Consider the following 22,234-nt stretch of genomic DNA (forward strand, 5'->3'; position numbering starts at 1 on the left):
TTGCTTTAGTATTTCTGTTGTTGTCCATGTGGATTGATAGGGTTACTAATGCAAAACAAAGAAAAACAGAAATTACTAGAGAAACTTAGCAGATCTGGCAGTATTTGTGTAGAGATAACACAGTTAATGTTTTGAAACCATTGACCCTTCTTGAGAACTGGAAACAGCCAGGAAAAGGTATTTATGTTGGTTTGGGAAGGTGGGTGGGTGTGGAGGTGTAGGGAATGAGTGAGTGGATAGGTGGGGATGGAGCAAGGTGGGGGGCGATGAGAGAGAAAGAGAGACAAATAAAAAAGGGGAGGTATACAAAGGGATTGTTGGTAGTAACAAAACAGATTCTGGCAAAGCTCAATAGGTCTGACAGCATCTGGGAAGAAAGCAGAGTTGGCAGATACTCCAACTCTCAGCTGGTTGGAGTCATACCTGGCGCATCAAATGATGGTCATGATTGTTGGACAGCAGTCATCTCAGCTCCAGGACATCCTCAGGGTAGTGTCTTAGGCCCAACCATCTTCAGCTGCTTCATCGATGACCTTCCCTCCATCATAAGGTCAGAAACCGGGATGTTCGCTGATGAATGCACAATATTCAGTATCATTCGCAACTCCTCGGATACTGAAATGGTCCATGTTCACATCCAATAAGATCTGGACAATATCCAGGCTTGGACTGACAAGTGCCAAGTAACATTTGTGCCATGCAAATTCCAGGATATGACCATCTCCAATAAGAGACAATCCTACCACTGCCCCGTGACATTCAGTAGTGTTACCATCACTGAAATCCCCACTGTCAACATCCTAGGGGTTACCATTGACCAGAAACTCAACTGAACTCACCATATTAAACACAATGGCTACAAGAGCAGGTCAGAGTCTAGGGATATTGCAGCAAATAATTCACCTCCCGACTTCCCAAAGCCGGTTCACCATCTACAAGGCACAAGGCAGAATTGTGATGGAATACTCCCCACTTGCCAGGATGAGTGCAGCTCCAACAATACTGAAGCTTGTCACCATCTATGTGACCTAGTTGATTGACTCACCCACAATCATCCACACCCTCCACCACCAACACTCAGTAGCAGCAGTGTGTACTATGTACAAGATGCACTGCAGAAATTCACCAAAGATCCATAGGCAGCACCTTCCAAACCCATGACCTAGTCCATCCAGAAGGGCAGCAAATACTTGGATACATCACCACATGCAAGCTGGTGAGTGACTAGAGTCACTCACCATCTTGACTTGGAAATATATCCTTGTTCCTTCATTGTCATTGGGTCTAATCCTAGAATTCCATCCCTCATGACCTTGTGGGTCAATCCACAGCAGGTGAACTGCAGAGTTTCAAGAAGGCAGGTCACCGCCAGCCAGCAACGCCTACATCCCGCAGATGAATTAAAAAGTGTTATTGTTCCAAGTCCGGTGAGTCGTCTTCAGATTCGTTATGACATAGAGTCACAGGGCTTGAAATGTTAACTTTGCTTTCTTCTAACAGATGCTGCCGGGCCTACTGAGTTTTGCCAACAATTTGTTTTTGTTTCAGATCTCTAGTATCTTAGTTCTTTCTTTTATATTGTTGATAATCTGCCAGGGGAGAAGAGAAGCTAGATAGATGGTAATCAGGATATGAGTAGTCACCAGTGGATTGTAGCTATGAAATTGCTTTTCTTTTCAAGACAACAGGGATATTTTTCACAATATACCAGGCAGTCTTTTGAGATAAAATTACCTTTACAATGTTTTTAACGTTCATTGTGTGTGAATTCCTTAGTGTGGAATACATGGAGAAAAGCAAACATTTGCAAGAACAGCTGAAGGAGCTAAAGACTGAAATCGAAGCTCTGAAACTAGAAGAACGGCATGCTAACATGGGCATCCCTACCAACGAAACTATGGAATTTGATGAAAATACTTACACACCACTCAGTAATGTGAGTTTTCTTTCATGAGTATGTTCATTTTTGTGTTTTTTAACATGTACATAGCTTCTATGTTCAGCTTGCTGGGAGTAGCGAACTAAGGCATAGCACAGCCAGACCTGGGAAAAACAGCTATAGGCAGTAGGTGTCATGGATAGGAAATAGTTAGTACCTCATTGAAAAGGAGAAATGAAAACAAGGCGAGGGTAACCTGCGTGGGGTAGATTTAGCTTTGTGATGTGTACATGGATCAGAGTTGAACCATTATTTAGCTGCTAATTTGGCTTAGCTTAAAATGTGTATTTGGTGTAGATGGGTGGAAGAGGTGGTGACTGTTTATTCTTGTACTGTTCAATCCAAAGACATTGTACTCAATTGATCATGTGATGTTATTCTTGCAACAGCACCTTTAGGTGCATAATTATGAAAGAGATGTTATTTAAATCATGAGCAATGCCACTAAAGATCCTCGTGTTTGTTATGAACTTGTATATTCACCTTGAAATTTGAGTACCCTTTAACTAACCCTGAGCTAGACCATGTGAGATCTGTTCATATAGGTGAATATAGATATATGTCTAGTGTATACTATATACATGCTCCTGCACACACTCCTTGTTTTAGTTTCTGCTATTCATATATTTGTAGCTGCATCTGCCACTTGGATTAACCTATATTCTAATCATCTGTATTCTTCATAGTAGTTCACCAACATAACTTGGTGGAATCAGTAAAGTCTGAAATGCACCCGTTTATGTCTGGTAAATAGGAAATTATTAATTAGTGTGCATGTCTTGTCTGTTCTGTGCTCCAATTCTCTCCAAGCTGGAGCACCGAACATTCTTAGTATTCCGTTTAATCATGCACCAAATAATTAAATTAATATTTCAGCTGGTTTTGTAACTTATGCACTTTATCGCATTGTGCTCTTACGCTTTGTTTACAGCATCCCAGTCAGAAAAATCGTCTTTAAGCACTACTATATTTGTTTTCTGTTTTCTGTCCCTCAACCAATCTCTATAAATGCTGCAACACTCCTACCATAAGCCCAAATCTTATCAATTAGCATCCTGTTGACTCAAACATTTTCGGACCGCACAGAGGTTTCAATTTCAATATGCACTTTATTTCAGTTAAGTCGGCGAGAGATTGGCGATCGATACCCCAGAGTAGCAGTCAAGCTATCTCTTAGAACACCATTAACAGATCTCTGATCTCTAGCTTGAAAGCAGTATATATTGTAGTCTTTATGTGTGTGACTAATTCACTTTTTCTCATTCCCCCACGATTTAATGTTACTACCTCTAGTAGAGTTCTCATAAGTCAAAGGTAGATAAACAAAGCAGCTGATTTAAATTTAACTACAGAGCAACCCCAGAATCCACAAGTCTGCTTTCCATGGTTTGTTACCCGTGGTTTACTGTGGCCCAAACATATAGAGAACATTCCAGAACCAGGGACCAGGAGGCTGCTGAGAAGGTACATTTCCCATTTAAATGAATGCGTTCACACCTATCTGCGGTTTCAAGCTTCCGTGGTAGATCTTGGAATGTATCCTCATGCGGGTATGGGGGGACTACTGTACATCTGATGTTGTTCACATAAGTCAAAACAAACTATTGACTTAAATATTATTACATCTGGTACTGTTCTTATAAGTGAAAAGTAGATAAAGCAAGGCGGTTAACAGTGTTCTGTTGATTAAAATTACAACAGCCTCGTCCTAGTAATAGGGAGAAGCGTATACAGGAACATTTCCAAGGTTATGCAGAGGCGCCTGCATTCTTTTAATTCATGTTCCCATGGCTACTGTGATTGCAAACTTGTAAGGCAAATAATTTGCCATTTCAAACTTGTAAGGCAAATCATTATTGCAAATAGAGACTTTTAACCATTGATTCCCCAATCCTTTTCATCCCATGTGGCTGTTATCAAATATCTTCTGAAAATCTTATGCACAAAACATTCACTGCATTTCCTTTACTGCACTTTTCTAATTGCATCCTCAGATTTCTGAAGATGCTTGAAACATTGTAGTTATACACTCTGCTTTCCATCAGCATCCTAGAATACATGAATTTGAGCTCCACCATTTAACCATTATTTCACCATTATTTCCTTATTTATGGTTACATTATCTAACACTCGGCACCTCTCTCTTATACACTTTCATTTTTACTGCCATAATATTTTGTGCATAACGGGCATTATGATGTTTTTATCTCTCACATCGTTGGTTGGGTTGAAATTTGATTACAATATGTAGTTTTCAGCCCACCATTCCTTTAGATTAGCCATGTGATTTCAACTCTTGGCTGTTTACTTTGTTTCAAATCTTAGGATTGAACCTCGTGTCAAATGGAATGACACTATAATTGAATTGATTGGCAAATGATATGTATCTGTGTAATGAACTTGATAATTCTTTGATTTAAAAATGTTAAAGCAGAATAGCACTGAACTATTTGATAAAGTAAAACTTGCAACAGTAACGTTAAAGATTTCATCATTTTGATTCTTGTAGGAAAAGAATTAATCTTTAATTTTACATTTATATAAAAAATTTAATCGCTCAGAAACCACCTTCTTGTGCGTTGCTACCTCCTTGGTCTACTTAATTGACTCTGAACCCAAAACATGTCAACTTGGTGTTTTACCTGTTCTTGCCCTCTTGTGTAACTCACTGCTTTCCATTGAACAGAAGCAGGTACAGGGAGAAGAGACTGAGCGCTGAGTCATGAAAATTAAAATTGGAAAATGATACAGAGACTGGTATCCCATCACCAGGTTACCCTTGATTTACACGTGGAGAGTTCTTGACTCTCAGAGTGAACATATACTTGTTGCTTCTGACAACAGCCTAAATTCAAATTTTAGATCCTCATTGTGGCATCATTTCCTCTTCTTTTTCTCAAATGGGATCCAAGTCAATGTCTATGTTGATAGAGTTACGGTTGGAATGCCATGCTTCTAGGAATTCTTGTGCGTGTCTCTGTTTGGCTTACCCTAGGATGGATGTGTTGTCCCAGTCAAAGTGGTGTCCTTCCTCATCCGTATGTAAGGATACTAGTGAGAGAGGATCATATCCTGTTGTGGTTAATTGATGTTTATATATTCTGGTGGCTAGTTTTCTGCCTATTTGTCCAATGTAGTATTTGTCACCGTTCTTGCAAGGTATTTTGTAAATGACATTAGTTTTGCTTGGTTGTCTGTGGAGAGTCCTTAAAATTCATTAGCTGCTGTTTTAGTGTGTTGGTGGGGTTGTGGACTACCATGTGGGCTACCAAACTTGAGAAATCTGGACAAATAAATAAGGCCGACTTCCAAAAAATGAAACCAGACGGATCCAACATGCTACGCTTCTACAGATTACCCAAAATTCACAAACCAGGAGCCCCCCTCAGACCCATAGTCTCACTACCTGGAACACCAACTTACAGATTGGCCAAGGAGCTACACCAAAGACTAAAACACTTAGTAGAAAACTCACACCACTCCATCCACTCCACCCAAGAATTCCTGAAGACCATCAAAGACATCAAGATAGAAGAGGATGAAATAATGGTCTCCTCTAACATACCAGCCCTGTTCACATCAATTAACATCAACCTGGAAACACTGACTACATTATTAGATGAATCAAAGACACATATACCAAACACCACCAACTTCATCAGCAAAGTCAATATCATCAAGCTAGTGGACCTATGCCTTACCACCCACCACCTTCAACAACAAAACCTACAGACAAACCAATGGAACACCCATAGGATCTCCAGTATCTGGGTTCTTAGCAGAGGCAGTAATGAAGAGACTCGAACAAACAGCTCTATCAACCATCCAACCCAAACTTTGGATCCGCTGTGTGGATGACACCTTTGTCATCACTAAAGGAAACAAATTAGAGGAAACCTTCAAGACCACCTATAATACCCTTACTGGCTTAAAATTCACTAAAGAGGAGGAAAACAACTACAAATTGCCATTCCGAGATGTCGTAGTGAAGTGAACAGCCAGTGGGGAACTTCACACCAGCTTCTATAGGAAAACAACACATACTAACCAAATACTGAGCTATAGAAGCAATCATTCAAACACCCAAAAACAAAGCTGCGTTAGAACATTATTTCAACGAGCCACCACATACTGCAGCACAGAGGAACTACACAGAGCAGAGGAAAATCACCTACATAGTGTATTCAAAAAGAACGGGCACCCAACGAATACAATCCGCTGATTTCTCAGCAAAAAATGGAAGTACAGCATTTCTTAGCAGAAAAGGAAAGTCAACTTTTGGCCAGAGTATGCCTACATATGTTTTTTCAAAACTTTAAAAATAGTGTCAGTGGAGATTCAAGATGGTAGCGACCCAGTAAGTCTGAGTCTGTAGTGCTCTGCCTAAGACTCGGGCAAAGTGGGGTACCTGCCTTCACCTCACCCTTTAAATCATTTAAAATAGCTTTTGCCCAGCATAGTCAGTCATTTTACATCAAACTTGGATAGTTTGGTGTTGTTTGTAAAATGACTAAGGGCAAAAGCTCACGCAGCTCACAACAGACAGGGACCCCTCCCCCACCTCCTCCCCCAGCAGCAGAGACATCTGCGGCCACCTCAGGGGACTTACCTGCTGAGACGAGCCTGATCTCCGGGATCAGCAAACTTCAAGAGAAGATCGATGCCTTCATTGAGGAGTCCCGGTCCAGGTGGGAGTCAATCTCAGTCATGCTGCAGATGCATGACCAACCAAGAAATTGAAAAATTTGAGCAGCGGAGCAACAGGCCGCAGCCTTGGAGACAGCTGCCAAGTTGTCAATAGGTCAGGTCCGGGCTCTCGAGCAGCAAATCCGGACCCTGGCGGAGCGCATCGACGACCTCGATAATCGGGGCTGTCAGAAAAGTTTTTGGTTGCTGGGCCTTGCCGAACAGGAAGAGGAAGGCCTGCTTATAGACTTTTTGGAGCGATGGCTTCCACAATTATTGAAGTTGAAGTTGGAGTCGGGACCGGGCCCCCCCCAGGTTGCAATATGCAGGCCCGGGTCGGACCAGAGTTACTCACTTTTAACTTTGGTTTTATAAAATGTTTGAATTTGTCTACTCCACTTTATAATACCTGGGCCGAGAGCAGGACCCTAGCTAAGAGAAGTTATGGTGGGGTTATTGATAGGTAGCTATGCCCCCTGGGAGAAAGGGGGAAAGTCTCCTTTCAAATATCTTTTGTGTTTTTTTTACTTAGGAATAGCTTTTAATTGTGTTCGTTTAAATGTTTTAAAGAATTTTTGTATTTGTGAACTTACTACGGTCTTTATTCAAGGTTTTCTGACTGGGGTTTTACCTCCTGGGGGGTCTCGGGCTTGCCTGGACGATCATGGCTAGCCATTCACTTAGTTGGTGCACCTAGAATGTCAAGGGGAGTAATTCACCAATCAAAAGGAAAAAGATATTATCAAGTCTCAAAATAGGAAGGGTTGATGTAGCTGTCTTACAGGAGACACATCTACTTGACAAAGAACATTTAAAGCTACAACAGGGCGGATTTGATCAGGCTTTTTTCTCATCTTTCAGTTCAAAAAATAGGGGAGTAGCCATTCTTATTCGGAAGAATCTTCCTTTCCAAATGTTAAGTCAGATAAAAGATGAAGTCTGGACGGTATATATTGATCAACGCCCTAATACATGGAGAGGAATATGGAATTTTGAATCTCTATTGCCCCCCCCCCCCCCCCCCGTGCATCCCTCTAAATTTGTAACGGAAGCGTTCTCTAAGTTGATGGCTTTTGGAGTCCGCCATACAATTATAGGAGGAGATTTTAACTGTATTATGGACCCAGAGACAGATACGATACCGAAGAGCACTACAGGTATATCTCTGAGATCTAGATAACTGGCGGGTCTGAATGAGGAGCTCGGGCTAGGAGATGTATGGAGGTGCCTTCACCCCCAGGGTAGAGACTTTCTACTCTAACCCACACAAGTGTCATACCAGAATTCATGCTTTTTGCCCCCTCGACCCTTTTGAATTCCATTCTGCCTTGTAAAATAGGTAATATAGCTATTTCTGATCATGCTGCAGTACATATGGAAGTCAAGATTAGGGATGATTGGATGGGCCCCTGACATTGGCTTATGGATTCCTTCCTTATTGAAGGAAAGCAAATTTATCAAGTATTTTTCGCAGGAATTCAAAACCTTCTGGGAAATTAATTCAGGTACAGCCAGTAACCCGTCAATGATGATGGAGACCACTCAGGGGTATATGTGTGAGACTTGGTCATCTCATATTCTGCGACCCAGAAAAGACAAAAGGGAGAGCAATAGCCCCTGCTCGAAGCTTGCTTGAAGGCAGCTGAGACAGCGTGTGCTGACAGGCCTTCCATTACTAAGCTACAAAGGATCACAGCCCTTAGGGCAGCCTTGAATACCGCACTTACCCAAACAGCAAAGAGGGAAAAATTATTCGCAAAGCAGAGATTATTTGAATATGGTGACAAGCCTGGCAGAAACCTAGCATACCTTGCTAGAAAGAAAAAGACTCCTCAAGCCATTATGTCCATTAGAGAAAGTGCTGGTACCTTGACTAGTGATCATAAAAAGATCAATACAGCCTTTAGAAAGTTCTAGTTTGAACTGTATAAATCGCAGGACTGTGAAGATAGAACTGAGAAGATGGAATCCTACTTTAAAAATTTGGCCCTTCCGGCTTAACCTCAGAGCAGGTGTCGATCTTGAATGCCCCCCTGACAACCCAGGAAGTACTCGATGCGGTTAAGCAGCTTCAGAGTGGCAAAGCGCCTGGACCAGATGGATTCCAGGTTGAGTTCTATAAAGAATTTATAGGGGAACTGGCCGGGCCACTCATGAGTATGGATAATTACTCACATAGTCAGGGCTGCCTCCCGCCCTCGTTGAGAGAAGCAAATTTCTCTTATTCTTAAAAAGGCAAAGGCCCCAGAAGATTGCTCATCATATAGATCCATATCCTTACTAAATGTGGATTTCAAAATTCTTTCTAAAATGTTAGCATTAAGATTGGAGAGGGTTTTACCATACATCATAAAAGAGGACTAGACGGGTTTATAAAGGGCCACAGGTCAACTAATAATATTAGAAGGGTCTTAAATATGATACAAGCCTGTCAACAGGGAACAATACCGGGTTTTGCTGTCTCCTTGGATGCAGAGAAGGCATTTGATTGGGTAGAATGACCATATCTTTTTTATACACTGGAAAGGTTCGATGTTGGAAAGGTATTTACTAAATGGGTTTCAGTATTTTATAATGATCCCAAAGCAGCGGTGATCACCAATGGTTTAAGTTCAGATCGCTTTAGTGTTGGCTGGGGTTGTCGTCAGGGATGTCCTTTTTCACCATTATTATTCACGCTAGTGATTGAACCACTGGCGAAAGCTATATGAACTGACCCTAACATAATGGCTTTGAGGGTTGGATCGGGCAAATATAAAATCACTCTACATGCGGATGATGTCCTCCTCTTCTTAAGTGATCCTTTGATATCTGTGCCCCGCCTAATCCAAGTGATCAATTTATTTGGTATGTTCTCAAGCTGCAAAATCAATTTTATGAAATCTGAGACCATGCCGTTGGGAGGTCTTGCCAGTGTATCCAATTTACGGGACGGATCTTGCTTCCCCTTTCGGTGATCACGAAAAGGTTTCTGTACCTAGGTATTTTTATCACCCCAGTATTTGGTCAGCTGTATAAAGCTAATTTCGTGCACTTATTAGAGAAAATAAGACAGGACCCTCGGTGCTGGGGAGATCTCCCAATATCCTGGTTAGGCAGAGTAGCCTTAGTTAAGATGAATATTCTACCTTGTCTCCTATATCCTATGAGAATGCTCCCCCTGATGCTGCCAAGACAGGCGTTACTTAAGCTTTGCGGCTGGCTCAGCTCCTTTATTTGGAATCATAAACGGCCCTTATCAAATTAGAAAAGTTGTAGCTCCCACAAGCAAGGGGAGGATGGAACTTTCCAGATTTTAGGAGGTATCAGTTGAGCTCCTTATTATCGTATGTAGCTGATTGGGTCCCTTGTGACCCACAATCAATCTGGTTAGATATTGAGACCTTCCAAGCAAAATGTCCCCTCATCAACCTTTTATTTATGGACAAGATGACAGCTATCATGGACTATTGTTTTAAATGCAATTAAAGCCTGGAGGATAATGCGACAAGATGAGGGTAACCTGCAAAAAACTTCCCCTTATACTCCTATAGTGGGAGCACTGGGATTCCAGCCAGGGGTGACAGACGCTACATTTAAAACTTGGAAGTCCAGAGGTATCTCCTGCTTGGGAGACCTGTTCGATGGGGAGGTTATGATGTCCTTTGAGCAGTTTCACAAGAAGTTTGGACTGCCTAACAGGGACCTTTTTCAGTATTTCCAAATACGAGATTATATACAAAAAAAGACGGCACGGATAATTAATCCCTACAAATTGGATAGGGAAAGGAGAGCGCTACGGCTGATGGGGCCCCCCTGGATTAGTACTCTTTATTACTCATGACATAATAACGTATCTAAGGATATGGAACGATTATTTAAAACCTGGGATCAAGAATTAGGGTTGGAAGTCTCATTAGAAATGTGGGAGGACATAAGGGAAAATGCCAGAAAGATCTCTATTTGTAATAGAACTCAGGCTATTCAATTACAGATACTCCATAGGGCTCATATGGCACCTGAATGATTCGCAAAATTCAAGGCAGGAGCATCCCCAATGTGTCCTAAATGTAAAATAGAAGTTGGCACACTCACGCGTTGTCTATGGGAATGCCATAAGTTCTGTATGTATTGGGACTGAGTAGCGAATGCCTTGACAGAGATCTTGGGTACGGAGATTAGATTGGATCCAGTGTCCCTGCTTTTGGGTTCTTCAGATTTTCTCTCCCTGGATGTATACAGGAGGAAATTATTTACCATTCTTTCTTTCTGTGCAAGGAAAAATATTTTAGTGAATTGGGTAGCTGAAAGCCCTCCAGGACTTTCGAACTGGTACAGGTTAGTCATGGAATATATCTCCCTTGACTTCCTCACAAATGTGGTGCACCAAAAAACGGAATTATTCTATAAAACATGGCAGCCCTTTTTGAACTACTTCGACACAGATATCTCGGCCATACTGTCCAGGGCTTTTGTCTAGCAGCTGGTAATGGTTCTGGCTGATTCGGGACCCCCGAGAGGAAGAATAAATATAAATACAGGTTTTATTATGACTTGATGTAAATCTATTTTGAGCATGTATCTAGTTATTTAATTATTTCGTTGTTTATTGCTAGTAATGTATGATATCCTATTTTATGTTTTGGTTGTTCGTAGGATAGATTAGTAACTAGTTGGGTTTTTCTTTTTTTTTGTTTTTTTTCTCTTATTTAATTTTATATTGATGTTTATACTTGTTTGTACTACTTCTGTAATTTTGTAAAACATCTTTAAAATTTTCTTTTTTCAATAAAAATACCTATAAAAAAAGTGTCATTTTATTTTACGAAAGTTCAAATCATTTCCAGCTCCTTTTAAGAAGAATTTATTTGTTTGTATCACTGAGCTGGCAGGCAAGCCAACTTACTTCAGACTTGCTGTATTCCTCTTTGAAGGTGGTTGTTTTACAGCAGCATTGCTGTAGGCCTGAAGCTCATTAGATCAGCCTCACTTGGCAATTTCAATAGAAGAAAATAATTTCTTCCCATGGGTAAACAATAATTTATTTGAAGGCTGTAGATTTTTGTGGGATAATGTGTGAAGCTTTGCTCTTGCTGTTTTAATTTTGCATGGAGGATGAGTGTGCTTGTACTTACAATCATTAAAAAAAAGTAATAAATCTAAACGCAGCAGATGGAATTACAGTGGTAATTTGCCAACATCACCAGTTTGAAAGATGCCTGCCAGTATTAGCATGGTTCATTTGCATTAAAATAAATAAATAAATGCTACAAGTCTACACCAACTGGATGTGTGCTCAAATTTGTAAAGTAAGGTTATCATATTCTAAGCATTCATCTCTACAAAAATTGCATTCAGTAATGAAAAAATTAATTTCTGGCATTCGCAGTAAGTGAACAATGGAAAATGTCAGCCACCATATTAGACATATCTGTATTTTATTTTCAGAAGATGCAAGAAAGAATGAAAATAGTGTTTTGTATAATGCTGTAGAAATGCACCAATCCCATTGAATTAGCACGGGTATTGTGAAGGCTGAGGGTTATAGGTATTCAACTATTCTGATTACTGTATTACTGTACTATGAGGCATCTCTTCCATGAAAATCTGTGTTTCTTTGAGAAACAAAAAACTCCACAAAATTTTGGGAAATGGAGTGCAGTGTTTATGCTAAGGTTATTCTACTTAAATACTAGTAGGCATAACAAACATACCATTCATTAAACTGGTTTGCTCTGCATTAATTTCAGAATTGGAGAAATCCAATATTGTAAAGCAAACAAGGGAAACCTTGGATAACTTCTAAATTTAACACTGATGTTTTGAATGTTTATCTTGTAACTTTGCCAGGATTTGAGAAGATGTTTAGCCACTTCAAGCTCTTTTGGTAAGGTGCAAACCATTCTGTCATTGTAGCTAGTTGATGTACTTGACTAGAGAAATTACAAGGTGTGGGAATATGGTAATAAATTTGGGAGGACATCTGGGAAAATGCCAGAAAGATCTCTATTTGTAATAGAACTTAGGCTATTCAATTAAAGATACTCCATAGGGCTCATATGGCACCTGAACGATTTGCAAAATTCAAGGCAGGAGCATCCCCAATGTGTCCTAAATGTAAAATAGAAGTTGGCACTCTTACGCGTTGTCTATGGGAATGCCATAAGTTCTGTAAGGATTGGTGAACTCTTGAACATTCCATTTTCTAAAGTACGTTTAACTTTTTAAAAATTATAGCATACAAAAAAACTCATAAATGTTCTAGTATGGCAGTATAATGACACTCAATTAGGATAAAACTACAACCTGAATTTGGACCAAGTCCAACTCACCCAAAGTCCTGCATGACTTTTGACATATACGGGGGTCCCTGACGTACAAACGCTCTTACTTACGAACATGATTGCATACAGGGGTGTAACTTTATAGACTCAACAAACGAACATTTCCTGTACTTCGGAATAGCTGCTTTACATTGTCCTGTATTGTGTTCTAACATGTACAAATTCAAGAAGTGTGGCACTGGGAAAGCACAGCAGGTCAGGCAGCATCGGAGGAGCAGGAGAGTTGACATTTCGAGCATATGCCTTTCATCAGGAATGGCGAATTGACAAAGTGTACAAATTGACTAGTGAATACATGCCAGAATGGAACCCATTTGCAACCCGGGAACTACTTATATACATCAAGCATTTAAATTATAGATATAAAATATATTCGTAACTTCTCAATATTAAAAATCCCATCTTTGTATTCAGATCTCTCCATGGTCTCATCCCTCTTTAACTGTCTAACTTGCTGCGATCCTGCAACCCTCAAATCTGTGCACTTCTCCAATTAGGCTTATTGTGCCTGATTTCTTTTCCTCAGCTGTTAGCAGCTGTGTCTTTAGCAGATTTGGCCTAAAACTCTGGAATTCCCTCCTTAAACTTGCCTCTCTTTCTTTTTACTCCTTTCAGTCACTTCTTAAAACCCACATCTTTGACCAAGCTTTTGCTCTTTTGTTCTGTTATCTCTTAATGTGGCTAAGTGTTGTCTGATTAATGTTCTCAGAATGTATTTTGTGATGTTTTACTGCGTTAAAGGCTTCACTTCACTTCACTGGTTTAGTCTAGGTTTCAATTAAGAACTGAGATGGAGTAAATGAGAGGTACGGATGCTATCCTAAATTAATTTGGATTCACTTTGAATGTACTTTGTCTTACCTTTCTCCCCCAACTGCCTCTTTTTGTAAAAAAAAATCTGTTCTCTGCATTTTACACTGATGTGAAAGTCATTGACCATGGTTAATAACTTGTGAAGTATGTCAGAGACTATATTTCAGCTACATCAGCATATGAATTACAAGCTTAAAGCCTCCAGGAAATTAAAGGTAGTTAATGATGCATATGCTATTCAGATGCTGAATGTTGCAGTTACCATATAACAAAGATAATTTTGGAACTATGGACATGCCAGTCAACTCTGATGTTTGTCTGGTGCAGATAATTTAAGAGAAGCCCAAAATCTAATGTATTTGTATTCCCTAACAGTTACAGCATGCCTGTTCAGGATGACCTGTATCCAGACCCCTTGAAACAAGCCAGAGAATTGCAAAACATTGAGAAGTGTGACTAATGGTTTTTATTCTGATTATCTATTATATACTGTGACCGAGAGATTACTGGTATTAACAATTGCACAAGAACCCATTTGAGTTGAGTCATAAGTGTATTGTTCGAATCTGTTTACAGAACTCAAAAGCAAGACTTTGTCAACTCCTGTTGTGCTTTGGTAGACTAGCTTCAATAGTCTTAACATCTTGCTAAGTTTATGATAACTTGTCAGCTGGTTCTAGTTATTTTTAATTAAGCTGCAACGTGTTAGCCCATGAGGTCATTTTGTAAATTGTAATTTTCTTTTGTACGTCTGTGCAATATTTCTGTTAATTATCCATTGTTATTTTGACTGTACCTCACTATTTTAGATTTTTATTGATTCCTTCTCAATTCGCCTTTGTGTTTAGTTCATCTCCTAGTGGTCTGGCTCCATAACGAGGACATATGCCTGTTCTTGTAGATTATTAAGATATTAATATGTTTATTGCATTCTAATTTTGTGTGAAATGTGACTTTTGATGTGATAATTTGCTCATATTTCCCATTCTTGATTCTAATGTGTGTGCAGTTCTCTTTAGAATTGAGAAAGCTTTTGAAAGTTTGATAGAATGATTAGGGTCTTAGAATTATCGATTTTTACAGCACAGAAGGAGACCATTCAGCCCATCACATGCACTGCTGGCTCTGTGCAAGAGCTGTCAATTAGTCCCACTGTTTTGTCCTCTGTAGAATAGCCGGAGGAAATATTGTTTCACAAAGTGGCAACACCCAAACCTGTGTTGTAATTCTCCTCGTGGATAGGCAACAATTAGTGGCTGCTACATGCACAATCCATTTGGGTTTCTTTATTGGTCTACTTGGAGAAACTTACATGGCTTTATCCTCATTCATTTCTGTGATGTGACAGTGCTCAGGAGATAGGAATGGAGTATACACAGCCTGTGAACACCAGTAACTGCTAGCATTTATTGCCCATCCTTAATTGCCCTTGAGATTGTGGTGGTGAGTGCTTGGGTATTGACACAACATAAAAAGATGTAATGCTGACTATGAAAACAAATTTTCTCAACATTTGTCGTCTTCACATGACATTCTTTTGTCTGTGTTCTATATGACCAGTATAATATAGGGGAAAGCTTGCAACATGTTCGTTGAAGCCTCAGGATAAATGTAGGTATCTTTTCCCAATGTGTGGACTGTGTATTGCTGATTCAATCATGTTTGTTTCTTTTCCTTAAAGAGGACCCTGTATAGGTTTCACTTTAAACCAGAAACTTCAGTGTTTGTCCTCAAGCTTCTGACAGAAGCTATTCAAATCTCTGTGATGCATCCATTGGCCATTTGTTTACTCAGATAATTGGTTATTGAGCTTGGCTACATGGGATCTGTTGACAGCCCCATTACCACCTTTGTTATCTGCTCTTTCTAGACGAGTTTGGACAGAATCAGAAGCTGTGTACAAAGTCATGATTGTTCAGTATTGCAGATTTCTGGCCTGCAAAGGGGACCTTTGTGTAGGATGCAGAAGTAAATATGTAGTAGCAGCAGGTGTCAGAGGGCTATTTTGCAATATGAGACTGTGTCCGCTAGGAATTGATGACAGCAGTAACCAGCAGGAGATATCACTGCTTACAGGATTGCTGGCTTGTGGACAAATTTTAACTTATAATCACATATTAAAATAGCACATATATGAAATACTCGAGAAAGAATTATCTAAAAGCGAGGAAATGTGACTGCTTCTCACTGGGCTATCAAATTATTTGATTGCCTTCACACCCAAGACTGACAGTTAGGTTAAGAGATCATATTTGTAAGCAGCACGTGCTGCACTGCCACCTTGTGGTGCAAACAGGAAGAAAGGGGAAAGTATAACTTAACAAAAACGTGCATTTACTGTATATAGTATCTTTAACTTTGTGGAATATCCTAAGACTGCTTCACGGGATCACAAAATTTGGCGCTGGTTCATATCTAAACAAATAGTCAAAGAAATAGGTTTTAAGGGGTGTCCAAGTAGTGAAAAGAGAGGTTGAGGTAGATTTGGAGAGTTCAGACGCTTGACAACCAAACATAGCCACCAATGGCAAAGCAATTAAAGTTGGGATGATAGTTCAGGAGGCAGATAATTCAGTTTAATCAGTTATGGAGTGGCAGCGCCATGGAGGGATTTGAAAAGTGATTTGAAAAAAAGGATGAGATTTTAAAATCAAGACACTGATCAACCAGGAGCTAGTGTAAATCAGAGGGCACAGGGGTGATGAAGTTAGGATGCAGGCTACAAAGTTTGGGATGAATTTATGTGCATCGAAGGTGAAAGATGAGCGGAGTACATTGGAATGGTCAGGTTTGGAAGTAGCAAAGATACTGAGGAGAATTTAAGGAGCAAATGATGCAATACCAGAGTAGGGTGGACAGATGTGTACCACTCAAGTGCTTGAATCAGTACAGCTCAAATGAAAACCTGTTGAAGGGTGTTTTGTGGTCTGAGAGATTCATAAATGGATGCAGATACCTCCAGTTCAAAGCACATGCTTATAGTATGAATCAAAAACAGAAATTGTTGGAAAATCTCAGCAGGGCTAGCAGCATTTGTGGAGAGTCACTGGACCTGAAACGTTAACTCTGGTTTCTCTCTACAGATGGTGCCAGACCTGCTGAGATGTTCCAGCAATTTCTGTTTTTGTTTTAGAATCCAGAATTTGCATTTCTTTCAGGTTTTTTTTGTCATAGTATGCTTTTGTTTCAGAGTGGTTTGTATATTAGGGATGTTTCCTTAGTAACGCTGCTTCTGTTTTCATTTTACTAGTTACTCCGCAACAGTCATTTTTAAAAACAAGCTACCACTTCTCAGCACCTCCCACCTAACCTCCTGCTGACCATTCACCCAGCAAACAGCACTGCTGCTCATCATCTCCGCCTCAACTCTCCCACTCACCACCTCCCCCTCGACTCTCCTGCCCCTCGACCCTCACCTCTTTTCCCTTTCAGCCCTCATGCTCTCTGCCTCCCTTCTCAGCCTCCATCAATGTCTGCCTTTCCCTCTGATCGCCCTGTTTGTTACTCTCCCCTCCCCCTCCCCCCCAAAAAAAAACTTGTTTCCTGTCTCTCAGTACCCCTGCCCTGGGCTCACTGATGAGACTTCAGAAATGAGGATGTGAGAGGGAAGGCAGGAGTGGAATGTCAAAGTGATATCGGAAGGTTAGGTAGGGAAGTAGCAAATGGGATTATCAGCAAGCTTGAAGAAGTGAACTGGAGTTGGGAAGAAGCAATCAGAACATACATATAATGAGTATTTGAAGTTATTAACATTTTGTCTTGCCACTACACAGATTGATGTACATTTATCTGCCCTTGTAAATGAGAACAATGTTTATATAGTGTTCGCACTAAGGTTGGTATGTCATGTTTGTATATTTTGTTTCACTTTTCCAAATATTATTCAGACCTATCGCTTCAAATTCTTATTTGTGCTTGAGCTTTGTACATCTTGTGACTGCATACAAGAAGCATGTTTCATTTGGGTGGAAAAAATATTTCAATACTACTACCCACAGGTATAAACCTATGGTAAAATGTGGTCCCCTTGTGGTTATAAGTTAGAAAGCTTGTGTTAAGAACACTTGTGAGCTTGCAGGTTTTTAAGTTCTAATTGGTTCAGTAGTAATATTCGTGCCACTGAGTGAATGCATCTAACTCTCAGATTGACAGATGTTTGCTCTCTCAGAAATGAAGGATATTGGGAACGGCACACAAGTGGTATTGAAGCCCAAGATCAAACCTGATCAGAACGAAAAGGCTTAATTAGCTGTATTGTCTACTGATTTATTTCTTATCATATGAAAAAGTTGTGGTTTCAAGTTTCATTCTGCAAGATGCTGCTTTGTCAAAAGTGCTGTCTTTGGGATGACAAATTAATCTGACCATTCATCATGTGGATAGAGAAAATCTATGGAACTATTAAAATGAGAACCTAGAATTTTCTTCCAATGTCCCAACATTCTTCCTTTAATAAACACCATGAGTATAGCTGAAAATATGCATATTTTTGAGGGAATGTGTAAAAAATTGACAGTAGGTTTGCCTGCAAAATAATAGTGATTGCAGTTCAACAAGTGATACATTAGTTGTGCAGGATTTTGGAAAATAGTGAGAATGTTGGAAATGCTGTATGAGTGCAAGCTCTTTCATTTAAACCAGTGCTGGCATCTTGTAGTTTGTTGCTTGCCGTAGCTACAGTGTAGCAAATAGATAGCCATACAGCACATATAAATGCTAGAATAAAACTTGGATTTATCTGCATACTTGGAAAGTATGGAACAATTTAAAATTACATCTTGTGTGACTTTTTCTTTTATTTGCTTTTATTCTGCAGCTTAATCTACAAAGTGTAACAGCCAAGACACAAGTGGCCTTTCTAGAAGAACTATAATATCATTGACATTTGACTACCCAGCCTGGGAAATGGAATTTGATGACTATCTTCCTGCATTCCGGAGCCATCACACAATAAAAAGGCTGGATTTAGAAATAGATTCTTAATGAATTTCAGCTGCTACTTTTATAAGGTCCATTGATACTGCTTCAGAATATGCAAATATAACCCACTTGAACATGAAGGCAGACATATGTTTTTGTCAGCAAACTACATGGGAATTGTGCTTATGATTCCCGGTTATGACACTAAACATTTAGTCCCATTTGCTGTTTATTTTACAAACAGCAACTATATGTTGTCAAAAAAGTGTCAAAAATTCATGGATCTATTCACCAATTAAACAGTTCACTCAGCTGAAACATGATATTACCTTATCATCACTGCTTTCACCGCTCTTCATATCTTTATTTTTGTTAGTGCATGAAATAATATTGTGCATTTGAATTATTGGTGCCTGGCTCTTTACTTCAAAGATGTCCATCAGTTTACACACGATTATGGTTATTTCACAATGTTTTTGGTTGTTCTTTATTATCAATAATGTTTAGATATTCTTCTGGATAAATATGTTTTATACAGTTGTTGCAAATATATAATGACAACAGTTTTATTAGCTGTATTCAAGTCAATGACTATTAGCTGTTGAATTCCAGTGATTGTGATATGGAGGATATTATGGCATTGTTGTAATATCACTAGTCTAATAATACATAGACCCAGACTAATGTTCTGAGGACACGGGTTTAAATCGCACCATGGAATCTGGTGAAATTTAAACTTAGTTAATCAATCTGGAATATAAAACTAGTCTTGAGAATAGTGATTCTTAAATGTCCTTTGCAATAGCTGAGCAAGCCACTCTGTTCAGGGTGGGCAACAAATGCTGGCCTTCCCAGTCACCTCAAATCCCACAAAAAAATAACAACTATGCAAATATATAAACATAGAAAAGGTATACCCAAGCCATTTTGATTAAATTTAATTCTTTATATGCTGCAGTAAAATATGAGTACAATTGACCAAACTTCTTATATTTGAGACTTCTGGACTGATGACTACAGAATTGTTGTTACCTACAATTTAACTTCCAAGAGTACACAGTTTATAAAAACTGAATCCATTTCCCCTGTTAACTTTTTATATATTTAATATAATTATGGAGCTAACCGATAGACAACTGCTGTTTTCAAAGACATTTTTTTCAATTGGAATACCACAGCCTATTCAAAGCTAAAGTTTTATCATTGATTACTGCTGTACAGAAAAATACATTTTCAAACTAAAGTTTTAACAGTCCCCAAAGGTTTCAAGTAGATTTGTTTCAGTCACGTTTGGTCTCAGCAAAAACAGGCTTGCTGGTCCCTACTGGATTTGTTTTAACAAAATGAGAAGTTCTGTTCAGGATTTCCATGCATTCTCTTCAATGTTGCTCAATTATGATGACTAACAAGGTGAAGTGGATTAAAATGTCTGCACCAGGGTACCTGCTGTTGTTTCAAGCAATTTTGGCTTTCTCAAACCTGTCACTGCCATTCATACAATACATGAGGTACTGGAAGACTGCTGTCTTGGGAAATTGCAAGGTTAGCAGGTTGTGAGAAAATGAAATTATAAAGGTAATGAAGTTGTCTAGTTTTTCCAGCATGCCAGTAATTGGAAGCTAATGGTTTGCTATTCTTGAACACACCAAGGATTCCAGAAAGGCATTCTCAATGCCACTGAGTGTGTCATAAAATTATAAAGCACATTGATATTTTCTGTGGATTATAGCATCTTTACTATATATCAAATAATTATCAATTGCACTCCTATTTATACAACTAGCCAGTTTTTTCTGCGCTTTGAATACCATATTTGTACTTGGAATCATTGGTTCCAGCACAAAGGGAGGCTATGTGCCCTGTCAAATCTGTGCTGGCTACTTGTACAAGCAAGTAGCTTGAGAAAACAATGTGGGAAGTATGATATTAGAAAGGGGAGAAGAACTGAACTAATCAAATATAAAATCAAACACTAATTCCTTATTTTTGAGTCTTTTTATGTATGAACCAGTGATGTCTTCAAAACCTTTTCTTAAGTATTAATTAACTTATCATATCATCCTTTTCTGATACTGCTTTAATTATCATCACACTAATATTTACATTATTGGATGGTCCCTGCATTTGAGATTACTTGAAGAAAATGTTGAAAGCCATTGAATTGACATGTGATTATTTATCAGGTGTATGTTATTGGTCATGATGCCACACCTATAAATAAATTACTTTTATCCTTGCATTTTGTGACATTTTAACTATATTACATTTGTTTGACAGTTGGTTTTTACTTTGTAGTCAGATTTACACTTGCTTTATCCTTAAAAATCATGTTTATTTTTTGGTTAATTTGCATTGTAGTTTTGAAGTATTGATTGCATACACATTTATTTAATTTGCATTTCATTTTTTAGGAAGCGTAGCATCGATATTTTAATGCATTGTGTTATTGTGAGAATATATGCAAACTTCCTAACACCTGTATCAGGAGATAAGAGGCTATGCTGTAAATTTTTCATTTGTATATTCCTGAACAATTATTGCTCTGAATAAACTTATCTCAGTTAATAGATTGCATAATAAACATTGTTACGGTATATTTGTCATCTTCTGGCATGATAAATAGTGAGTTCTTAACATTTTTCTGCCTTTTACATTTTCTCTATTATTAATTTAGGAATTCCTATTAGAGTCACAACAGATAGGTTGGTGAGAACTATTGTCCATGAAACCATTGTGGATTCCAGATCAGGGCATTTATGAGGTGTAAAACAGGAGATCCAACTTCTTCTGTTACTCAGAATATCCACAACCCCTTTGTGGCAAAAATGAAATAAGTAAGGCAATTAAGTATATATTGTTGTTTTATTTGCAATTTAAATGCTATGATTGGGTCTCACTACTTTGGCCAAGATTCCCTTGTTCCTCCATGCAAAAGTTGTTGAGATAGCTTTTAATTATTAGATTAGATTAGATTACTTACAGTGTGGAAACAGGCCCTTCGGCCCAACAAGTCCACACCGCCCCGCCGAAGCGTAACCCACCCATACCCCTACATCTACATTTACCCCTTACCTAACACTACGGGCAATTTAGCATGACCAATTCACCTGACCTGCACATCTTTGGACTGTGGGAGGAAACCGGAGCACCCGGAGGAAACCCACGCAGACACGGGGAGAACGTGCAAACTCCACACAGTCAGTCGCCTGAGACGGGAATTGAACCCAGATCCCAAGTCGATAATTCTTTCTACGTTTAGCACCTTTTTAAAGATATGTATACTTCATAAATATGGCACCAGACACAATTCTCATTCCCAATGGTGCATTGGCTAGTAATTCATTGGTTTGACGGGGTTTCAAGGGAGCACAGGTAGGAAAGACACATCATGTCAGGTGATACTAAAAAATAAGAGTGAAAAAAATGGACACAAAAGTTCATGCACGTAATCACATCACTGGCAAAATAAGTTTTAAGTCACATACCTCCCTTCAACTTTATCTAGCATTAGCTTCCTATTCTGATCCCTGGGTAAAGACTCAGCATTTTACCT

General features: G+C 39.1%; 1 protein-coding gene across 1 annotated transcript in view; it reads left to right on the forward strand.

The window, feature by feature from the left end:
* Window positions 1-21,262, forward strand: part of nf2b (NF2, moesin-ezrin-radixin like (MERLIN) tumor suppressor b) — a 74,249-nt gene extending 52,987 nt beyond the window's left edge. Inside the window, exons 17-18 of the mRNA XM_072589556.1 lie at window positions 1,777-1,936; window positions 18,578-21,262. Coding sequence (XP_072445657.1) covers window positions 1,777-1,936; window positions 18,578-18,634 — 217 coding nt within the window. The 3' untranslated portion in view covers window positions 18,635-21,262. The remainder of the gene's footprint in view (window positions 1-1,776; window positions 1,937-18,577) is intronic.
* The last annotated feature ends 972 nt before the right edge of the window (window positions 21,263-22,234 follow it).

The sequence above is a fragment of the Chiloscyllium punctatum genome, chromosome 19, assembly GCF_047496795.1.
Source record: "Chiloscyllium punctatum isolate Juve2018m chromosome 19, sChiPun1.3, whole genome shotgun sequence".
In the NCBI taxonomy this organism is placed as follows: Eukaryota; Metazoa; Chordata; class Chondrichthyes; order Orectolobiformes; family Hemiscylliidae; genus Chiloscyllium; species Chiloscyllium punctatum.